This window comes from Danio rerio, chromosome 17, assembly GCF_049306965.1.
Source record: "Danio rerio strain Tuebingen ecotype United States chromosome 17, GRCz12tu, whole genome shotgun sequence".
Lineage (NCBI taxonomy): Eukaryota > Metazoa > Chordata > Actinopteri > Cypriniformes > Danionidae > Danio > Danio rerio.
The window spans coordinates 16,606,800-16,624,117 of NC_133192.1; the positions used below are offsets into that span (position 1 = coordinate 16,606,800).

Genomic DNA, 17,318 nt, shown 5'->3' on the forward strand with positions numbered 1-17,318 from the left:
AACACAGGGAGAACATGCAAACGCCACACAGAAATGCCAACTGAACCAGCTGAGGCTCGACCCAGCGACCTTCTTGCTGTGAGGTGACAGCACTACCCACTGCGCCACAGTGCCGCCCCAACAAACATTTATAGTATAATAATATTAACACTAAACAAATGCATATCATGAATAAACTGACTACAACAAAGCTGGATTTCAAAGCTCCCCCTTTCAAAGTGTTTTTTATAGTTATGTACAAAATAAAATAATTATTTTTAATTTTTAACACTTTAACGCTTACAATTTTTCATATGGAAAGATATTTGTATATTGCTGTGTGTAATAAGCAATGTGTTTGCATGTTTTGGAACCGCATAGGTGCATAACTAACATGCACTTTAAATAATAAAAACTCTGTGCCATTGACTTTAGACCAGCTTTTATTTGGTCAATGGCTTAGTCTATTTCCGTTGCCTCAGAATAGCAATGCGCTAACAGTTAACACATCTCCTTTTTAGACCTGCATGCCCAGTGAGCAAAAACATTTGTTATTTAAACAACATGGCGCAAAACATGAAAATGACACCTGCGCCAGTCTGAAAATAGCAACAAATAAAGTCACATATTGCACCAGGGGTATGATAGTACCCCACATCCTTCTCTTACCTGCTCCAGAAGATCCTCCACCTTCCTCTGCCAGCTCTCTCTAGCCGCCATCATCTCCAGATCTCTCTGCTGGGAAAGTTGTGTCAGCGCCACCTGTTTCTCCGCCTGATGTTCAGCTGTAAGCTCCTCCCGAAGACCCTTTAGCTCAGCCCTGAGACCAAACGCAGAAAGAAAGGACTGACAGGGTGAAACACATACAAGGATGCATTACTTAAACAGTGAGGAAGTGAAAGTGAGATGTTAAGATGTTAATAAGACATTTTAGCTCACTGTATACCATGTGCCATTGTGCAGAATTAACCTCTTACTCTTGTAATTAGCATATTTTAATCCAATCTCAGACCTGCATAAGAGGATTTTGTTACAGGCTTGGGTGCAAGACAGACTGCTTTTTTTTAATGTTGTTAAAGATTTGACTTGCCATCTACACCAAATCAAACAATGCATTCAGTTATAGATTATTCAATTTAAGGTGAGACACTAGTGTTTTGAGATTTTGGACTTTTTCTCATGAGGTGCGTTTCCAGTTTAATGGAAAGACAATATCCAAAATGAACTTATAAGTGTTTCTTTTATAATACTATCCATATGTGTACTATCAATATATTACAATACATATTTTAATTTATTTATTACACATTTTATTTTCTACACAAATCTCCACTTCAGCAGCACTGTACATATATCAAACTTCAGTTTCATTCATATCTGTTGATAAGGTTTTCAGAGTGATTTGTTAATACATCATTTCCCTGATTACATACACTTTACTCTTCGCATTTATATGTACTGGCTGTTTAAAGTATTTCCTGAATTATAAGAATTTGGCAAAACAGAAACAAGAATTATGAACCTGACTTTATCAAATGGTTTTATTTTTGAGCTAGAAATCTTTGTATATTAGTGCATCTTTTATTTAAAAAATGCTCAATTTGCATACTCAAATATAACATTGCAGAAAACATTGAACAAAAACTGTGTACATTTAGTTTTTAGTTTAGTTTATTTGTTTACAGGGGCAATGCACATTAATAAACATTACTCTAAAATGTGCCAGAATCTTTTACCTACAGATCGTTGACAGAATGTTAAAAAGTCACACCGAAAAATAAAAACAAAATAATAATAACACAAAATACACTACAGTGGGGAAATTTTTCCTCAGAAAACTATTCTATAAAATTTCTAATGGTGCTGTTGACTTGAAAAATTCACCGAATGTTGGTAGCAACCAAAGAAATCCATATATGCAAAGAAAAAAATGTAATTTGTTTAAAAATGAAGTTATAGCGTAATAAAATGAAATGACGCAGGGAAAAAGTATTGCACACATGAAGGAAGGGAGGAGTAGAAAGGCAGTGAAAGCCCAGACAGCAGCTGAAATCTCTCAGTAGTTCTTCAGCCAGCCTCTGCCCTTTGTCAGTGTAAATTAATATTAGCTGCTTCAGTCCAATATCTACATTAGCAGGATGATAAAGATGAAACCAGGGTGGGCATTTCAGCAAGATTATGATCCAAAACACAGCTAAGGAAACTTTCAGATACTTTCAGAGAAAGAAAATCTAGCTGTAGAATGGCCCAGCCAATCACCTGGCTTGAATCCAATATTCATTCATTCATTCATTCTTTTCTGCTTAGTCCCTTTATTAATCGGGGGTCCCCACAGCTGAATAAACCGCCAACTTATCCAGCATATGTTTTACGCAGCGGATGCCCTTCCAGCTGCAACCCATCACTGGGAAACACCCATACGCTCTCATTCACACACATACACTACGGCCAATTTAGTTTATTCAATTCGCGCATGTCTTTGGACTGTGGGGTAAACTGGAGCACCCGAAGGAAACCCATGCCAAAAGAAAATACAGAATAAAGATCAGATTTGATAGACGAGACCCACAGAACCATCAAGATTTTTACACTCTGTTGAAGTCTTTAAGCTTCCATCAACAAAAAAGCCTTTTATATAAAGTATTAAATACGTTTCAGTAGTTCAGCACTTTCTCCTTTGTGTCATTTCATTGTTATTAAACGTAACTCATTTTTCAGATCTTTTTGTTTTGCTTTATTTTTATGTTTGTATTGTTTGTGTTTTTACCAAAATTTGGTTCAATTCCATGTTAAAAGCTCCTTTAGAAATATTATTTCTCAGGAAGTATATATATATATATATATATATATATATATATATATATATATATATATATATATATATATATATATATATATATATATATATATATATTGTTTGTTTGTTTGTTTGCTTTATTTATAGAGCACATTTAAAAACAACAGATGTTGACCAAAGTGCTTTACAAAACGACCAGCATACAAAATCTATACCTATATATAAAAAATTTGCAAAATATATAAAACAGATTAAAATTAATTACAATCAAAGGCAAGAGACAGAATGTGATTTTTTAGATGAGACTTAAAAGCACCAAGTGAAGAACATGACCGGATCTGTAAAGGCAGACCATTCCACAGTCGGGGGGCTGCAGCAGAAAAAGCCCTGTCACCTCTTGATTTCAACCGCGTTTTGGGGACAACTAGCTGAAATGTGGTTCAGACCTGATTGGCCTCAATGAAGTGTGCCAGTGAAGAAGCTCAGAAATGTAAGTCGGTGCCAGACCATTCAAACTTTTAAAAACTAGAAGCAATAATTTATATTGAATTCTAAATTGGACTGGGTTTATATGGATTTATATATATATAAATCTACAAACACAAGTAAAAAACAACGAGATAAAGGGAAAAACACAAAGCAAAAAATGAATCAATGGCAGCAGGGGAGGACAGCAAATGCAAGAACAAACAGTACAAGTACTGTCAAGAATGCAGATCTAATGTTGACATTGCTGATTTGTCAATAACCAATTTTAACATGAAACTGAAAAGAACCAAAAGTATGTAATCTTTTAATCGTGGATGGATTGGAGCACCAGTCCCTAGCAGCTTTCACTGAAAATACAGACTGACTCAATTTACCTTTTTTGAGAAGAATAATAAAATCCCTTTTTTCACTAGCCTTAGTAGTTCAGTGAGCAGTTGTTTTAACTTTCACTGATTTAGTGAAGTCGGGTTATGTACAGTCTTAAACAGTAGACAAATATGTACATATTTAATAACATTTTCCCAGCTAAGCAGATTATATTTCTTTAATATTGAACAATGGTGAAATGGAACTGATTTCTTTTCAAGAGTTTTTAGAGATTGTTTATACAAGGATTTGATAGCGTGAAAATAGTAATACTAGTTTAGGACCAAGTGGTTAAACAATATGTGATAAGTGAAATAGTCATAGAGTGAAATACATTAGGGTGGTCTTAGATGATATATAATAACGTATAAATCTAAAATATTATATTTTTTTATAATATGAGGTAATATGAAACTAATTCTGTTAAACTCAATTCTCCAGCACTGTCTAGCTGTAATGTACTGTCCACAGACCAGTGTTGCTGTTTTTAGCCGTGTCGTGTACAGTAATGCGTGACTCAAATGTTTCGTGCATCACCTCAGAGCGTCAGTCCACTTGAGATCAAGCTCCTCTGTGATTTTGTCCATTTTTTGCTTCTCCTCTGTTTTGATAGCGATGGCTCTGGCTTCATGCTGCTGTTTCTGGGTCTCGATCTCCTCCTGTGAGTGGATAATGATTCATCAAGGAACAAGCAGTTGCCAGTAGAGCCGATTTACACAAATGGCGTCTTTAGACATGCAGGCTCTTCCAGCACTTCTCAGACTTCAACACAGAACAAAAGGGGCTGTTTTTGGGGCGTCTTAAAAATTGAATGAGGCTTAATTTTTCTTTAAACATCTCCGCCACGCTCCATTATCCGTCTCCTATTGCACTGATTGCCAGGCTGAATTCCTGCTTCTCTCTCTAAACGGTGAAATGCGTCAGTGGTTTTCATGCTTCTAAAAGCGTGAAAGAACTTGAACATTTTATATCAGCATCTCTAAACACTAGAGGCCAGATTACTAGCAGCTTGCACCAGCCCAAACTGTCTGTTTGGCGGTAAAACAACACTGTCGGTATTTACTAAAGACACGCAGCAAAAAAAAAATAGTGCTGAAAGTGGCTTGGACACAGCTGTTTTTGCACCTGTCCTTAATGAATATGCATTTGTAGGAGTTTTCCGGTCAGATATAAATTTTATGAGAGGAAAGTATTTAAATGAATTACAGAATGCAATTCACTTACTTCTACGGTCCTTAAATCATGGGTATTTGCACATATATTTAATGCCTAACAAAAGCATGTCTTAAAGTGTTGCACTTAAAATGACTGCAGATGTTGTTTGCGGGAGGAGGTGCTATTTATGTTAATGGGCAGAGGAACACATTGCCTAAACATAATATTTTTCATTTGCTTCACAAATTAAAAGACGACCTAGAACAATCAACTAGGGTGAGTCACTTAATACCAAAATGAACTTAGTTCCCTCAGACAGTGTATGATCTTTTCTCCTTGCACCTGAACTGTCAAAAACAGTGGACTACTTCACATAACTACAGTCAGATATGGTAAAATACAGATAACTGTAAGGGTGTACTCACACTAGGCTATCTGAATCATGCCTGAGTGCGTTTGACCCCATTTCCTAGTTTGTTTGACAAGTTGGAGTGCTCTGAATTGTGCCCGTGTGTGGTTTGGTTGGTTGGCCCAGGCCCAGTTGGAAAAGGTGGCCTGGAGCGTGGTTCAGTTGGGCTTTAGTGCAGTACGCTTGTAGTGTGAGTGTAAATCGTGTCTGAGCGTGAAACTGAAGATTCAACGCCGCTTTTAAGGAACTGTTTCATATGGATTTATTAAACATTCTTCCTTTGTATAAACTGTCATAGTTTATCAAAGATGCAAACCCCTCGCTGCATGACAGCGGCCATCTTCAAAAGATTTGACATCAGTGTTTGACATTGTGTTGACATCTGCGTTTGACATTGTCATTGCATCCCAAACGACTTAAAATAATACAAAACAATATAACTAAAGCAATCTCTTGTGTACTAAGCGATCATCGATGAAGTGTGCCCGGGCTTGGAAGGTAAAAATTGCAGTGTGAGTGCAGGCTGAGTGGGAGAGGGGAGTGGGGACAATCACACCTGGGTACACCATACCTGTCAACACTCCTGTTTTTTCAGGGATTTTGCCGTATTTTACAATTCTACCCCGCTATCATCCTGTAAAAGGTATTTTTCCCAAATTGATCCTGTATTTTCAGTCTTTCTATGAAGGGTGGCAATAAACATTAAAGGGCAGATCCTCCCTATACGCAAACCATACCGCCGAACCACCAGGGGCTGCCCCTTGCTCTTAAATGTGAATCTGTCTGTGCTTTTGCTTTATTTAGGCAAGAAAATACTTTGAAATAAATATAAAAATGGCAGGATTCCCTTCCTTACCATTATAGGCGCCATTGTCCCTCCTATACAATCCTCAAAACAGTCAGTTCATGTAGCGGTGCGTGCGTCAGACGTGCTCCATAGTGATAAATACATGCTTTTTCCCTAACGGATTCTGTACACGTGATTTGAGATGAAGCAAAAGTTTTTTTGTTTGAACAGCGGACAAGTGCTTTTGTCATTGTCTTGTCACTAATGTTAAGTTTGTTTATTCTGTGAATATGCCTATTCTTTGGCCACTACACAAATGATTAAATAGGCCTAAATAACATAAAAATAAACTTTGACATCATATATTTTAATTATTTTCTAAGCACCCCACTCATTTGTCTAGCTCACTGTTACCCTGTTAGAAAAATCTTGTGATTTGTCTAGTCATAGTAGATCACCAACACCTATGAGCATCGACATTGCCTATTTGCCACTATGCTAATTTGTGCAGCAATTATTGCGTTGGTCGATATGTAAATGAGGTGTTACGTCTTCGATCTTTAATTTGCACATTGTGTATAAATCATCCACAAAAATTGTGCAATTTGTCATGCTTGGTAAATCTGGCCCTAAATCTATTATTTCAGGGAGAATGCAAGACTCACTCAAAGGGAATATGACTTAAAATGCATATAATCTTTTAAAAAGGAGCTAAAAACAGTGTTTTACTTGTAGATCTGTGAGCAGATTGCTTGTCTCCCTCACTCTGGCCCTGGTGACGTCCAGCTCGATGAGAAGCTTCTCTTGGCTGTCTTTAAGACAGGAGATGTGGCTCTCAGCGGCATCCAGATTTTCTTCACTCTCCTTCACAAGATCCTTCAAATGAGACACCTGAGGGAAGACACAGTAAAAATGCATACATTAAATTACAAAATATGGGTCATTCTTACTGCAGTGCATTCTCCTGCATAGAGCATGCCTAACAATACTCAATAAAACATCTTTACTTTATACTTATTACGGTAATACTTTGTTTAATTCATATTTACACTTTATATTTACGTACAGTGTATATGTCAAGTCAATTTTATTTCGAAAGTGCTTTCTGTAGCGACTAAAGCCACTTTATGCAGATAATTAGGAAAATAAAATATAAACAATACTGCACTATGGGACATTTTTAGCATGTCAGGCAGGTATAATGCTGGCGCACTTCTAGTTAGATTAAAACGGACTCAGTTCAATTTAATTGTAATGTCAGTGCTGAAGGACAAATCACTAAAAAGTGATCCTTTATGATTAATATTATGATGACATTAATATTTTACTTTTTTTTTTTTTTTTGCTAATAAGTTGAATTAAACTATTTTTGATAGGCTTAAATTTTACCTAGTTTATAGGAAATGTTTATGTTTAAAAAAATTAATTAATTAATTAATTTATTTATTTATATATATATATATACACTCATTGGTCACTTATTATTAGGTACACCTTACTAGTACCGGGTTGGACCCCCTTTTGCCTTCAGAACTGCCTTAATCCTTTGTGGCATAGAATCAACAAGGTACTGGAAATATCCCTTAGAGATTTTGGCCCATATTTTGGCCACATTACTGCTTCCTGCTTTGCTACTGTTCGGACGTCTTTGCCTACTGCTCCGCTCCTTGCACTCCTGCTTTTTTATTTTATAATCTATTTTTAACTTGAGCCTATCAGCACAGTGCTCAAACGAAACAGCTTGAAGATCAACATCGAATCTACAAACTTTCTGGAGTACAACTTTACTTTTATTTAGAGGAATTATCGTCTAAACAATCCTCCCGCTACCAGCTGCTTTCATTCCTGAGACGGGAAAACACGGCTGTGAAAATGGCTCTGGATCATATTGATTTGGAATCTCACTGCTGCACCAACTGCCACAAACTTTTACAAAAGATTGCAGTTCTTGAAACAAAGTTACTTGCGATCCAACCAGAACTGCCGAATTACACAGGACCGGTTCATCGTGGAGCCTCACAGCATTCAGCCGGTAAGCCCTATAAATCTACTCCAGCTACTGTTTTGAGAACAGAAAAACAGATTGAAACTGTTGAAAATCAGCGTGAACTATGGCATAAACAAGGTGCGAGACCAAAGGGTACTCGTGGGGTCAGATCACGAAGGTCAAACGCTGCTGCATTAGCGTTCTCTACCCCAAATACAGCTCGGACTCAAATACAGCTTCAGAACAGATATGAAGTTTTGAGTAATATGGGTGAAGATTCCCCAAATGCAGTCAGACAGAGATCGCATGACTCAGCAATTAACTTTGCTCTGAACAGAGGCTCAAGGCCGACTAGACAGCGGCATTCTGCTCCGATCGCAACAGAGATAAGAACATTGATTGTTGGAGATTCAATAATCAAAAATTTTAGGAGCAGAGATACCATGACATACTGCTTTCCTCATGCTACAGTTTCTGATATAAATAAAGAACTTGAGAACATATTAAGGAAACATGAGACTGCAAAACGGATTATCATCCATGTGGGGAAGAATGATATTCGGAAGGAGCAGTCAGAACTGCTCAAGAGAGATTTCTGTGAGCTCTTGGAAACAGTTGAAAGATTGAAAATTCAGCCGTTCATCAGTGGACCACTCCCTGCAAGAGGGACAAATATGTTTTCAAGGCTCCTTGGTCTAAATGCATGGCTGCAGAAAACATGTAACATGAAAAGACTGAATTTCATCGACAACTTCAATCTCTTCTGGAACCAAAGACAGCTGTTTATATCAGACGGCCTTCATCCAAACAAGCTAGGTGCAAAAGTGCTGAAAGACAACATCCTCTTCTCCCTCCATCATCCATCAGCTGTGTATGCCACTGAACTGAATGACACACACACACCTAGCAAATGTCCGGATGATCACAGGAATTCAAATCAGCTCCTGAGTGGACTTGTGGCTGACGCATCCTACAAGGACAGAGATAACACCACGCAGCCACAACAACCGCCGATAACGGACAAACTGCTGTCTGCACCCTGCACACTGAGCTCAACACAGGCAGACTGTGATGCATCAGAACAGCATCAAGTCTCAGCACTCATTGATGATCCCCAGGAAAACAGCCAGGTAAACATATCTCAGCAGCCAGAAACCCCAGACCCACAGCCTCTGTCACCGGACACGTTCTCATTGTCATCTTGCTCGCCTCTCTTGGATTTTTCAAAAAAGATGGAGGAACTGGTGTGTGCTGGAACTAAACTCTCACACTCCATTGCTGCTAGCCCCCAGTTAGCAACCAAAAGTCAGCAAGCCACACGCCCATCTCTAAGCCCACCTCGCCCTACACCTAGGAAAGGCCTCAGGTCTTTGCGACAGCGCCAGGTCCCAAAAAACACCTCATCTTTAGCTGGTGAACTTAAAAACTGCCATTGATGTGTCTCGGGGGCCTGCTTAGGTAACAGTGTCTTTATCAGATGTTTACAGAACAAGCAGGAACCCAGTGTGTCTGTAGCTTTCTCTACGCAGATATGTGTCTTATTACGTGACAGAAAACCAAAGACTCTTTCAGACCGTATAGCAAATCATTCAAATCTGGTGTCTATTAAATGTATATCTGAGACTTCTGTAGTGAAAACGACTAAAACTGTTAAGTTAGCACTTCTAAACATCAGATCACTCAACAATAAGTCACTTTTAGTCAATGATTTTATCAACACAAATTGCCTTGATTTTATGCTTTTAAATGAAACTTGGCTAGATGACAGTTGTAGCGCAGCAGTTCTGAATGAAGCAGCTCCTTTAAACTTTGACTTTTTGAGTGTTTGCAGAGTTAATAGGAGAGGTGGAGGCATCGCTGCCCTGTTTAAGGATGTGTATGAATGTAAACAAGTGTCATTTGGTGACTATCTGTCTTTTGAATATCTGAGTATAGCACTAAAAGGGTCTCCACGCATCTTACTAATCATTATCTACAGACCTCCAAAATATTCTCCAGCTTTTATTGAGGATTTTACAGAGCTGTTATCAATAGTAACATCTGAATATGATTATTTTAGTATTGCTGGGGATTTTAATATTCACATTGATAATCCAGAAATCAATGCTGTAAAAGAACTGATGACTGTTTTTAACACTTTTGATCTGACTCAGCATGTTCAAGGACCCACACACAATCGTGGACACACTCTTGATCTACTTATAACTAAGGGTTTACACATTTCATCGACTGTTGTTAAGGATGTGGCACTATCTGATCATTTCTGTATTTTCTTTGATATATTGATCACTCCAGCTATTAAAGACAGATCTGTCTCTGTCAGAAAGAGATGCATAAATGAGAACACTAGTGAGCAGTTTATGAAGGCCATATCGCTGGCACCAAGTATATCTGCAGACTCTGTTGATTCTCTCCTTGATTTGTTTAATTCTAAAATTGAAAATGTAATAAATGACATCGCTCCTGTTAAAGTTAGGAAGAGAACTGGCAAAGAGAGAGTCCCTTGGAGAAACTCAAGAGCAGTCCAAATGAAGAAAAGACAATGCAGGAAAGCTGAGCGTATGTGGAGAAAGACGAAACTAGTAGTCCATTATAATATCTATAAAGACCGTCTTCAGGCTTTTAATGTGGAACTAAAAACTGCTAGACAGACTTTCTTTTCAAACCTTATAAACAACAATGTAAATAATGCTCGCACACTCTTTGCAACAGTAGAGAGGCTCACAAACCCCCCCAGTCGGATTCCCAGTGAGCTACTCTCTGTAAGCAAATGTAATGAATTTGCTAATTTCTTTACTGATAAAATCAATAATATCAGAAAGGCAATCAGCTCATCCAATCAGCCAAGTTGTGTCGATATCAAACAAACTCAACCACAACTTGAGAAGTCAGACATTATGTCTGATTTCATGGCAATTAACGGTAAAATCTTAGAAGAGATGGTGCAAATTATAAAAACATCAACCTGCAGTCTTGACACGCTCCCCACATCATTCTTCAAAACGGTGTTTACCTGTTTAGAAATGGATCTCCTAAAAGTGGTAAATGCTTCACTTCTATCAGGGATTTTTCCAAACTCACTTAAAACTGCAGTTGTTAAACCCCTCTTGAAGAAGAGCAATCTGGATAACACCCTATTGAACAATTACAGGCCAATCTCAAATCTCCCTTTCATTGGCAAAATCATTGAAAAAGTTGTTTTTAACCAGGTTAACAAGTTCTTAAACTTCAGGGGGTGTTTAGACAATTTTCAATCTGGTTTCAGAGCACATCACAGTACAGAGAGCGCTCTTATAAAGATAATCAATGATATACGTCTAAACACAGATTCAGGTAAAATAACAGTGCTGGTATTGTTGGATCTCAGTGCTGCATTTGACACTGTCGATCACAGCATACTTCTGGATAGGCTGGAAAACTGGGTTGGGCTGTCTGGGACAGTCCTCAAATGGTTCAGATCTTACCTTGAAGGGAGAGGTTACTATGTCAGTATAGGTGATCATAGGTCGAGGTGGACACCCATGACATGTGGAGTCCCACAAGGCTCGATTCTGGCACCTCTCCTGTTCAACCTTTACATGCTCCCTCTGAGCCAAATAATGAGAAAGAATCAAATCTCCTACCACAGCTATGCTGATGACACTCAGATCTACCTAGCCTTAGTGCCTAATGACTACAGCCCCATTGACACCCTCTGCCAATGTATTGATGAAATTAAAAATTGGATGTGCCAAAACTTTCTTCAGTTAAACAAAGAGAAAACTGAAGTCATTGCGTTTGGGAACAGAGATGAGGTTCTCAAGGTGAATGCGTACCTTGGCTCTAAAGGTCAAACGACAAAAAATAAGGTCAAGAATCTTGGTGTGACGCTGGAGTCAGATCTGAGTTTCAACAGTCATGTCAAAGCAGTCAGTAAATCAGCATACTATCATCTCAAAAACATAGCAAGAATCAGATGCTTTGTTTCTAGTGAAGACTTAGAGAAACTTGTTCATGCTTTTATCAGCAGCAGGGTGGATTACTGTAATGGACTCCTCACTGGTCTTCCCAAAAAGACAGTCAGACAGTTGCAGCTCATCCTGAATGCTGCAGCCAGAATTCTGACCAGAAGCAGAAAATCAGAGCACATCACACCTGTCCTCAGGTCTCTACACTGGCTGCCAGTTACATTCAGAATAGATTTTAAAGTATTATTACTGGTCTATAAATCACTAAATGGCCAAGGACCTCAATACATTACAGATATGCTCACTGAATACAAACCTAACAGATCACTCAGATCTTTAGGATCATATAAACTAGAAGTTCCAAGAGTTCAGTCTAAGCAGGGTGAATCTGCCTTCAGCCACTACGCCCCTTGCTGCTGGAATCAGCTTCCAGAAATGATCAGATGTGCTCCAACATTAGGCACATTCAAATCAAGACTGAAAACACATCTGTTTAGCTGTGCCTTTACTGAATGAGCACTGTGCTGCGTCCGACAGATCGCACTATTATGTTTTTCGTTTTCTTTTTCATTCTTTTATAACCTATTTTAACTCATTTTAATTTGTTTTTATCTGTTTTTATTATTTTTTATTGTCTGCATTTTATTTTCCTAAACTTGTCTTTTTTATTCCTGTTTATGTAAAGCACTTTGAATTGCCACTGTGTATGAAATGTGCTATATAAATAAACTTGCCTTGCCTTGCCTTGCCATATTGACATGAAAGCATCACACAGTTTCTGCAGATTTGTCGACTGCACATCCATGATGTGAATATCCCATTCAACCACAACCCAAAGGTGCTCTCTTGGATTGAGCTCTGGTGACTGTGGTGGCCATTTGAGTACAGTGAACTCATTGTTATGTTCAAGAATCTAGTCTGAGATGATTTGCGCTTTATCAAATGGCGAGTTATCCTGGTGGTAGCAGCCATCAGAAAATGGGTACACTGTGGTCATAAAGGGATGAACATAGTCAGCAACAATACTCAGGTAGGCAGTGGTGTTGACACAATGCTCAATTGGTACTAATGGGCAAAAAGTGTGCCAAGAAAATAACCCTCAAACCATTACACCATCCATGCTTTCATGTTGTTGACAACAAATTCTAACCCTACCATCCAAATGTCACAGCAGAAATCAAGACTCTTCAGACCAGGCAACGCTTTTCCAATCTTCTTTTGTCTAAATTTTGGAAAGCCTCTGTGAACTGTAGCCTCAGTTTCCTGTTCTTAGCTGACAGGAGTGGCACCCGGTGTGGTCTTCTGCTGCTGTAGCCCATTTGCCTCAAGGTTGGACATGTTGTGCATTCAGAGATGCTTTTCTGCATACCTCGGTTGCAATGAGTGGTTGTTTGAGTTACTTTTGTCTTTCTATCAGCTTGAACTAGTCTGGCCATTTTTCTCTGACCTCTGACATCAACAAGGCATTTGTGCCCACAGACTTGGCGCTCACTGGATATTTTCTCTGTTTCGGACCATTCTCTGTAAACCCTAGAGATGGTTGTGGGTGAAAATCCCAGTAGGTCAGCTGAAATTGGGATGCTTGGCTTGAACTGCAGCAGATTGTCTTGACCATGTCTACAAGCCTAAATGCATTAAGTTACTGCCATGTGATTGGCTGATTAAAAATGTGCATTAATGAGCAGTTGGACAGGTGTACCTAATAAAATGGGCGATGAGTACATATCTATGTGTGTGTGTGTGTGTGTGTGTGTGTGTGTGTGTGTGTGTGTGTGTGTGTGTGTGTGTGTGTGTTTAACACTGTTTATGATTATAGTTGGTTATAATTTGGTTAATTATATATTTTTCAATTATATATTTTTATATACTGTATATATATATATATATATATATATATATATATATATATATATATATATAYATATATATATATATATATATATATATATATATATATATATATATATATATATATATATATGTATGTATGTATATATATATATATATGTGTGTGTGTGTGTGTGTGTGTGTGTGTGTGTGTGTGTGTGTATATTAAATTACTAACAGTAATTTCTCAGAATATGATAATTTTTTGGCACAGCAGCATTAGCTGTGAATTCTAACATGTTGTAGCTTTTACTAAATCATATCTGGTTTAATTATGAATTAAATTATGAAAAAACAACAATATAATGTAATATAATTTAATTTAATTTAATTTGTCATTTTAGACTAATAAGCTAAGATTCAGACAATATCAACAATATTAATAAACACAACAATGAATCATTTTATTTAAACTATTATAATATTAAGAAGCTACAAAGTTGCATATTAATCATGAAAACAAAAAACGTTTCATAAAAATGTTAATTGGTTCCTATGTACCTGTTTTATGCACCACAAAATGTACTCACTGTTTACTCTCCCTCAAGTTGTTCTAAACCTTTATGAGTTTTTTTATGTGTTGAACTCAAAAGAAGATATTTTGAAGAAACCTGTAACCATTGACTTTCATAGCAGGAAATATGAATGGAAGTCAATAATTACAGGTTTTCAGCTTTTTTCAAAATATATTCTTTTGAGTTCAACACAAGAAAGAAACTCATAAAGAGTTTGCAACAAGTAAAGGTTGAGTAAATATCACAGAATTACATTTTGGGTGAACTACCCTTTTAAATGATCAACCAATTCAAAACCAGGTCAATAATTTTAAAACCCAGCTGATCAACTATCTATATCAGTTTGAAACTGACAGAACAAACATCAAATCTCCAACTATCTAAAACACGGTTGAAAGTGAACCTCTTGGTTGGCCATGTTGAGTTTGGTGGTGAGCTCCTCTCGTATGGTCTCCAGCTGCTGCTGTAAATGGTTTCTCTGCTCTTCCAGTGACAGACGGCGGATATCAAACTGTTGTCTCATCTCCTGGGAAAACAAATATGAAAAGAAAACATTAGAAAAGCCAAAGCAGGGCACAGAGGTGAGAGGTGAATCCAGTCAGTAGGACAGTCTGCTGCTGACAGATGGAGTCGATTCTGATTTAATTGCACAGAAGAGCTTTCAGAGACGTTTTTTAAAAAGTAAAGTGGCGCGATTGTCACAAGATGAAACGAAGATTAGTGGCAATATTTGTCATGATTGAGAGCTGTTTTATGGTGCGCCATAAAAAAAAAAAAAAAAAAACTGTGGAAATAATATCACTGTCATCACTGCAATGAGAAATGGCTGTTTGCATAATCAACACCCCACTCATCGAGGAGCCGAAAATGTAATTTGATGCAGCTCTCAGGGTTTGAATAGATGATTGGGGAATTGTGATAATCCACCGGTCTTGTTTAACAGGGTTGAATATTCATATGTTTAATTTGTTTCGCATTTAACGATGCAGTTTATTTTTATTAAACAGAACATAGTGAATAAGAAAAAACTAAAGTGAGCATGAGGGACTGGATATCTTTAGCCAAAATGCTAATAAATCAAAACTCACAAACAAATAATGCACAAGCTTTAAAGGTCAATCAGTCAAAGTATTCTGATAAGCTACAATCTCTTTATAAGATGGACATACCTAAATTGGGCTTTTATTAAATTGTATACAACAATCAGGAATGCTATTTAATACAGAAGCTCAATCATGCTTGCTTAAAGAATGACCACCAATGAGGTTTGTTTGTTTTTATTTTTGCATGTAACATGGTGTGTTTGAGTTTCTAGAAAAACTATAAGGTTGGTTTTTAAACATCCGTTTATAGTTCTGTTAATATTCGCTGATCAATATAGATAAAAGAAAAAACTAAATCTGTTCATCATGTAAAGTTAATGTTCCTCTTGGGAAGATTTGGATTAAACTGTTTAACTTGTAGCTTTTGATCTGATTATGAAAATTTTGAAGCATTAGATCTTTGGGACCCTAAAAGGAGAGACATAACTGTCCAGTTTAATGAACGAAATTTGTATAGGTTTAAAACAACAGGACAGTCAATGAATAATGTATTTCTATATATATATTCTATTTGTGGTCAATTACATGTATTCCATTTGTGGTAAACTATAATATAATATAATATAATATAATATAATATAATATAATATAATATAATATAATATAATATAATAAAATATAATATAATATAATATAATATAATATAAAATAATATAATAATTAAAATTTCATAGTTGGGTACAAGCAGTGGTTAAAACATAAATAATGCAATACTTATTATAAATAAATATAATATTTCATAAAAAAACAAATAATATAAGATGATATAAGATAATAGAATATAATAGAATTATAACAATTTCATAGTAGTGCATATACAGTAGTTAAAAACAAATAATGGAATAATTATTATAAATAAATATGCAAAAAGTTAAATTTTTTATTAAATATAATATAATATAATATAATATAATATAATATAATATAATATAATATAATTATTAGTCATTTTAGACTAATAAGCTAAGATGCAGACAATATCAACAATATTAATAAATACAATAATGTTTTAATAATAATTTTATATGAACTATTATAATATTAAGGAGCTGTGAATGAGTGTGTATGGATGTTTCCTAGAGATAGGTTGCAGCTGGAAGGGCATCTGCTGCGTAAAATATGTGCAGGATAAGTTAGCGGGTCATTCTGCTGTAGCGATCCCAGATTATTAAAGGGACTAGGCCGAAAAAAAATATGTGTGAATGAATAATATAATATAATATAATATAATATAATATAATATAATATAATATGATATAATATAATATAATATAATATAATATAATATAATATAATATAATATAATATAATATAATATAATATAATTATACAGTGTTTCCTCTAGGATTTTTTCCAGCTGTGGTGGCAGACCTTTTACAAAGATCTTCCATCTACTTGTCGCATTATTTCTATGAAAAATATTGTGAGTGCAGTATTACAAGTCAAGATTGCATTCATGTAATATGAGCATGCAAATCTCTTTGCTTGGGCGCTGATTTCCTCTGTTCATGCACAAAACTTCTTGCACGCCCTCAAATATACGCAGCTTAAGTGCAGATTTAGAGCGATTATGTAACGAGAATGTCTCCAACACTTATTAAAATTGCTGGGAATATTTATGAATGTCTCCAGTAGACCCACAGACCGCCATTAATGCGTCCTCAAGTGAAAAAATGGCCATCAACTCCAGCAAGTAAAATAATATATATATATATATATATATATATATATATATATATATATATATATATATATATATATATATTAATCTATTATATCTATTACTATTAATCTGGGGATGCCACAGCGGAATGAACCGCCAGCTTATCCAGTATATGTTTTACGCAGCGGATAACCTTAGTTATTTGGGTTAAAAGTCAATAAAAAAGTAAAATAA

The 17,318-nt window shown here is 36.2% G+C and overlaps 1 protein-coding gene across 4 annotated transcripts in view; it reads right to left on the reverse strand.

Moving 5' to 3' along the window:
* fam184aa (family with sequence similarity 184 member Aa) overlaps positions 1-17,318 on the reverse strand; it is a 73,561-nt gene that overhangs the window by 40,305 nt on the left and 15,938 nt on the right. For all 4 annotated transcript variants that reach the window (XR_012392681.1, XR_012392682.1, XR_012392683.1 and 1 more), the window contains exons 6-9: positions 14,722-14,844; positions 6,712-6,873; positions 4,169-4,290; positions 649-799 (exon numbers count right to left, since the gene is read on the reverse strand). Coding sequence is in view for 1 of the 4 variants with exons in the window: in NM_214813.1 (NP_999978.2) it covers positions 649-799; positions 4,169-4,290; positions 6,712-6,873; positions 14,722-14,844 (558 nt within the window). In the remaining 3 variants the exon portion in view is untranslated. The remainder of the gene's footprint in view (positions 1-648; positions 800-4,168; positions 4,291-6,711; positions 6,874-14,721; positions 14,845-17,318) is intronic.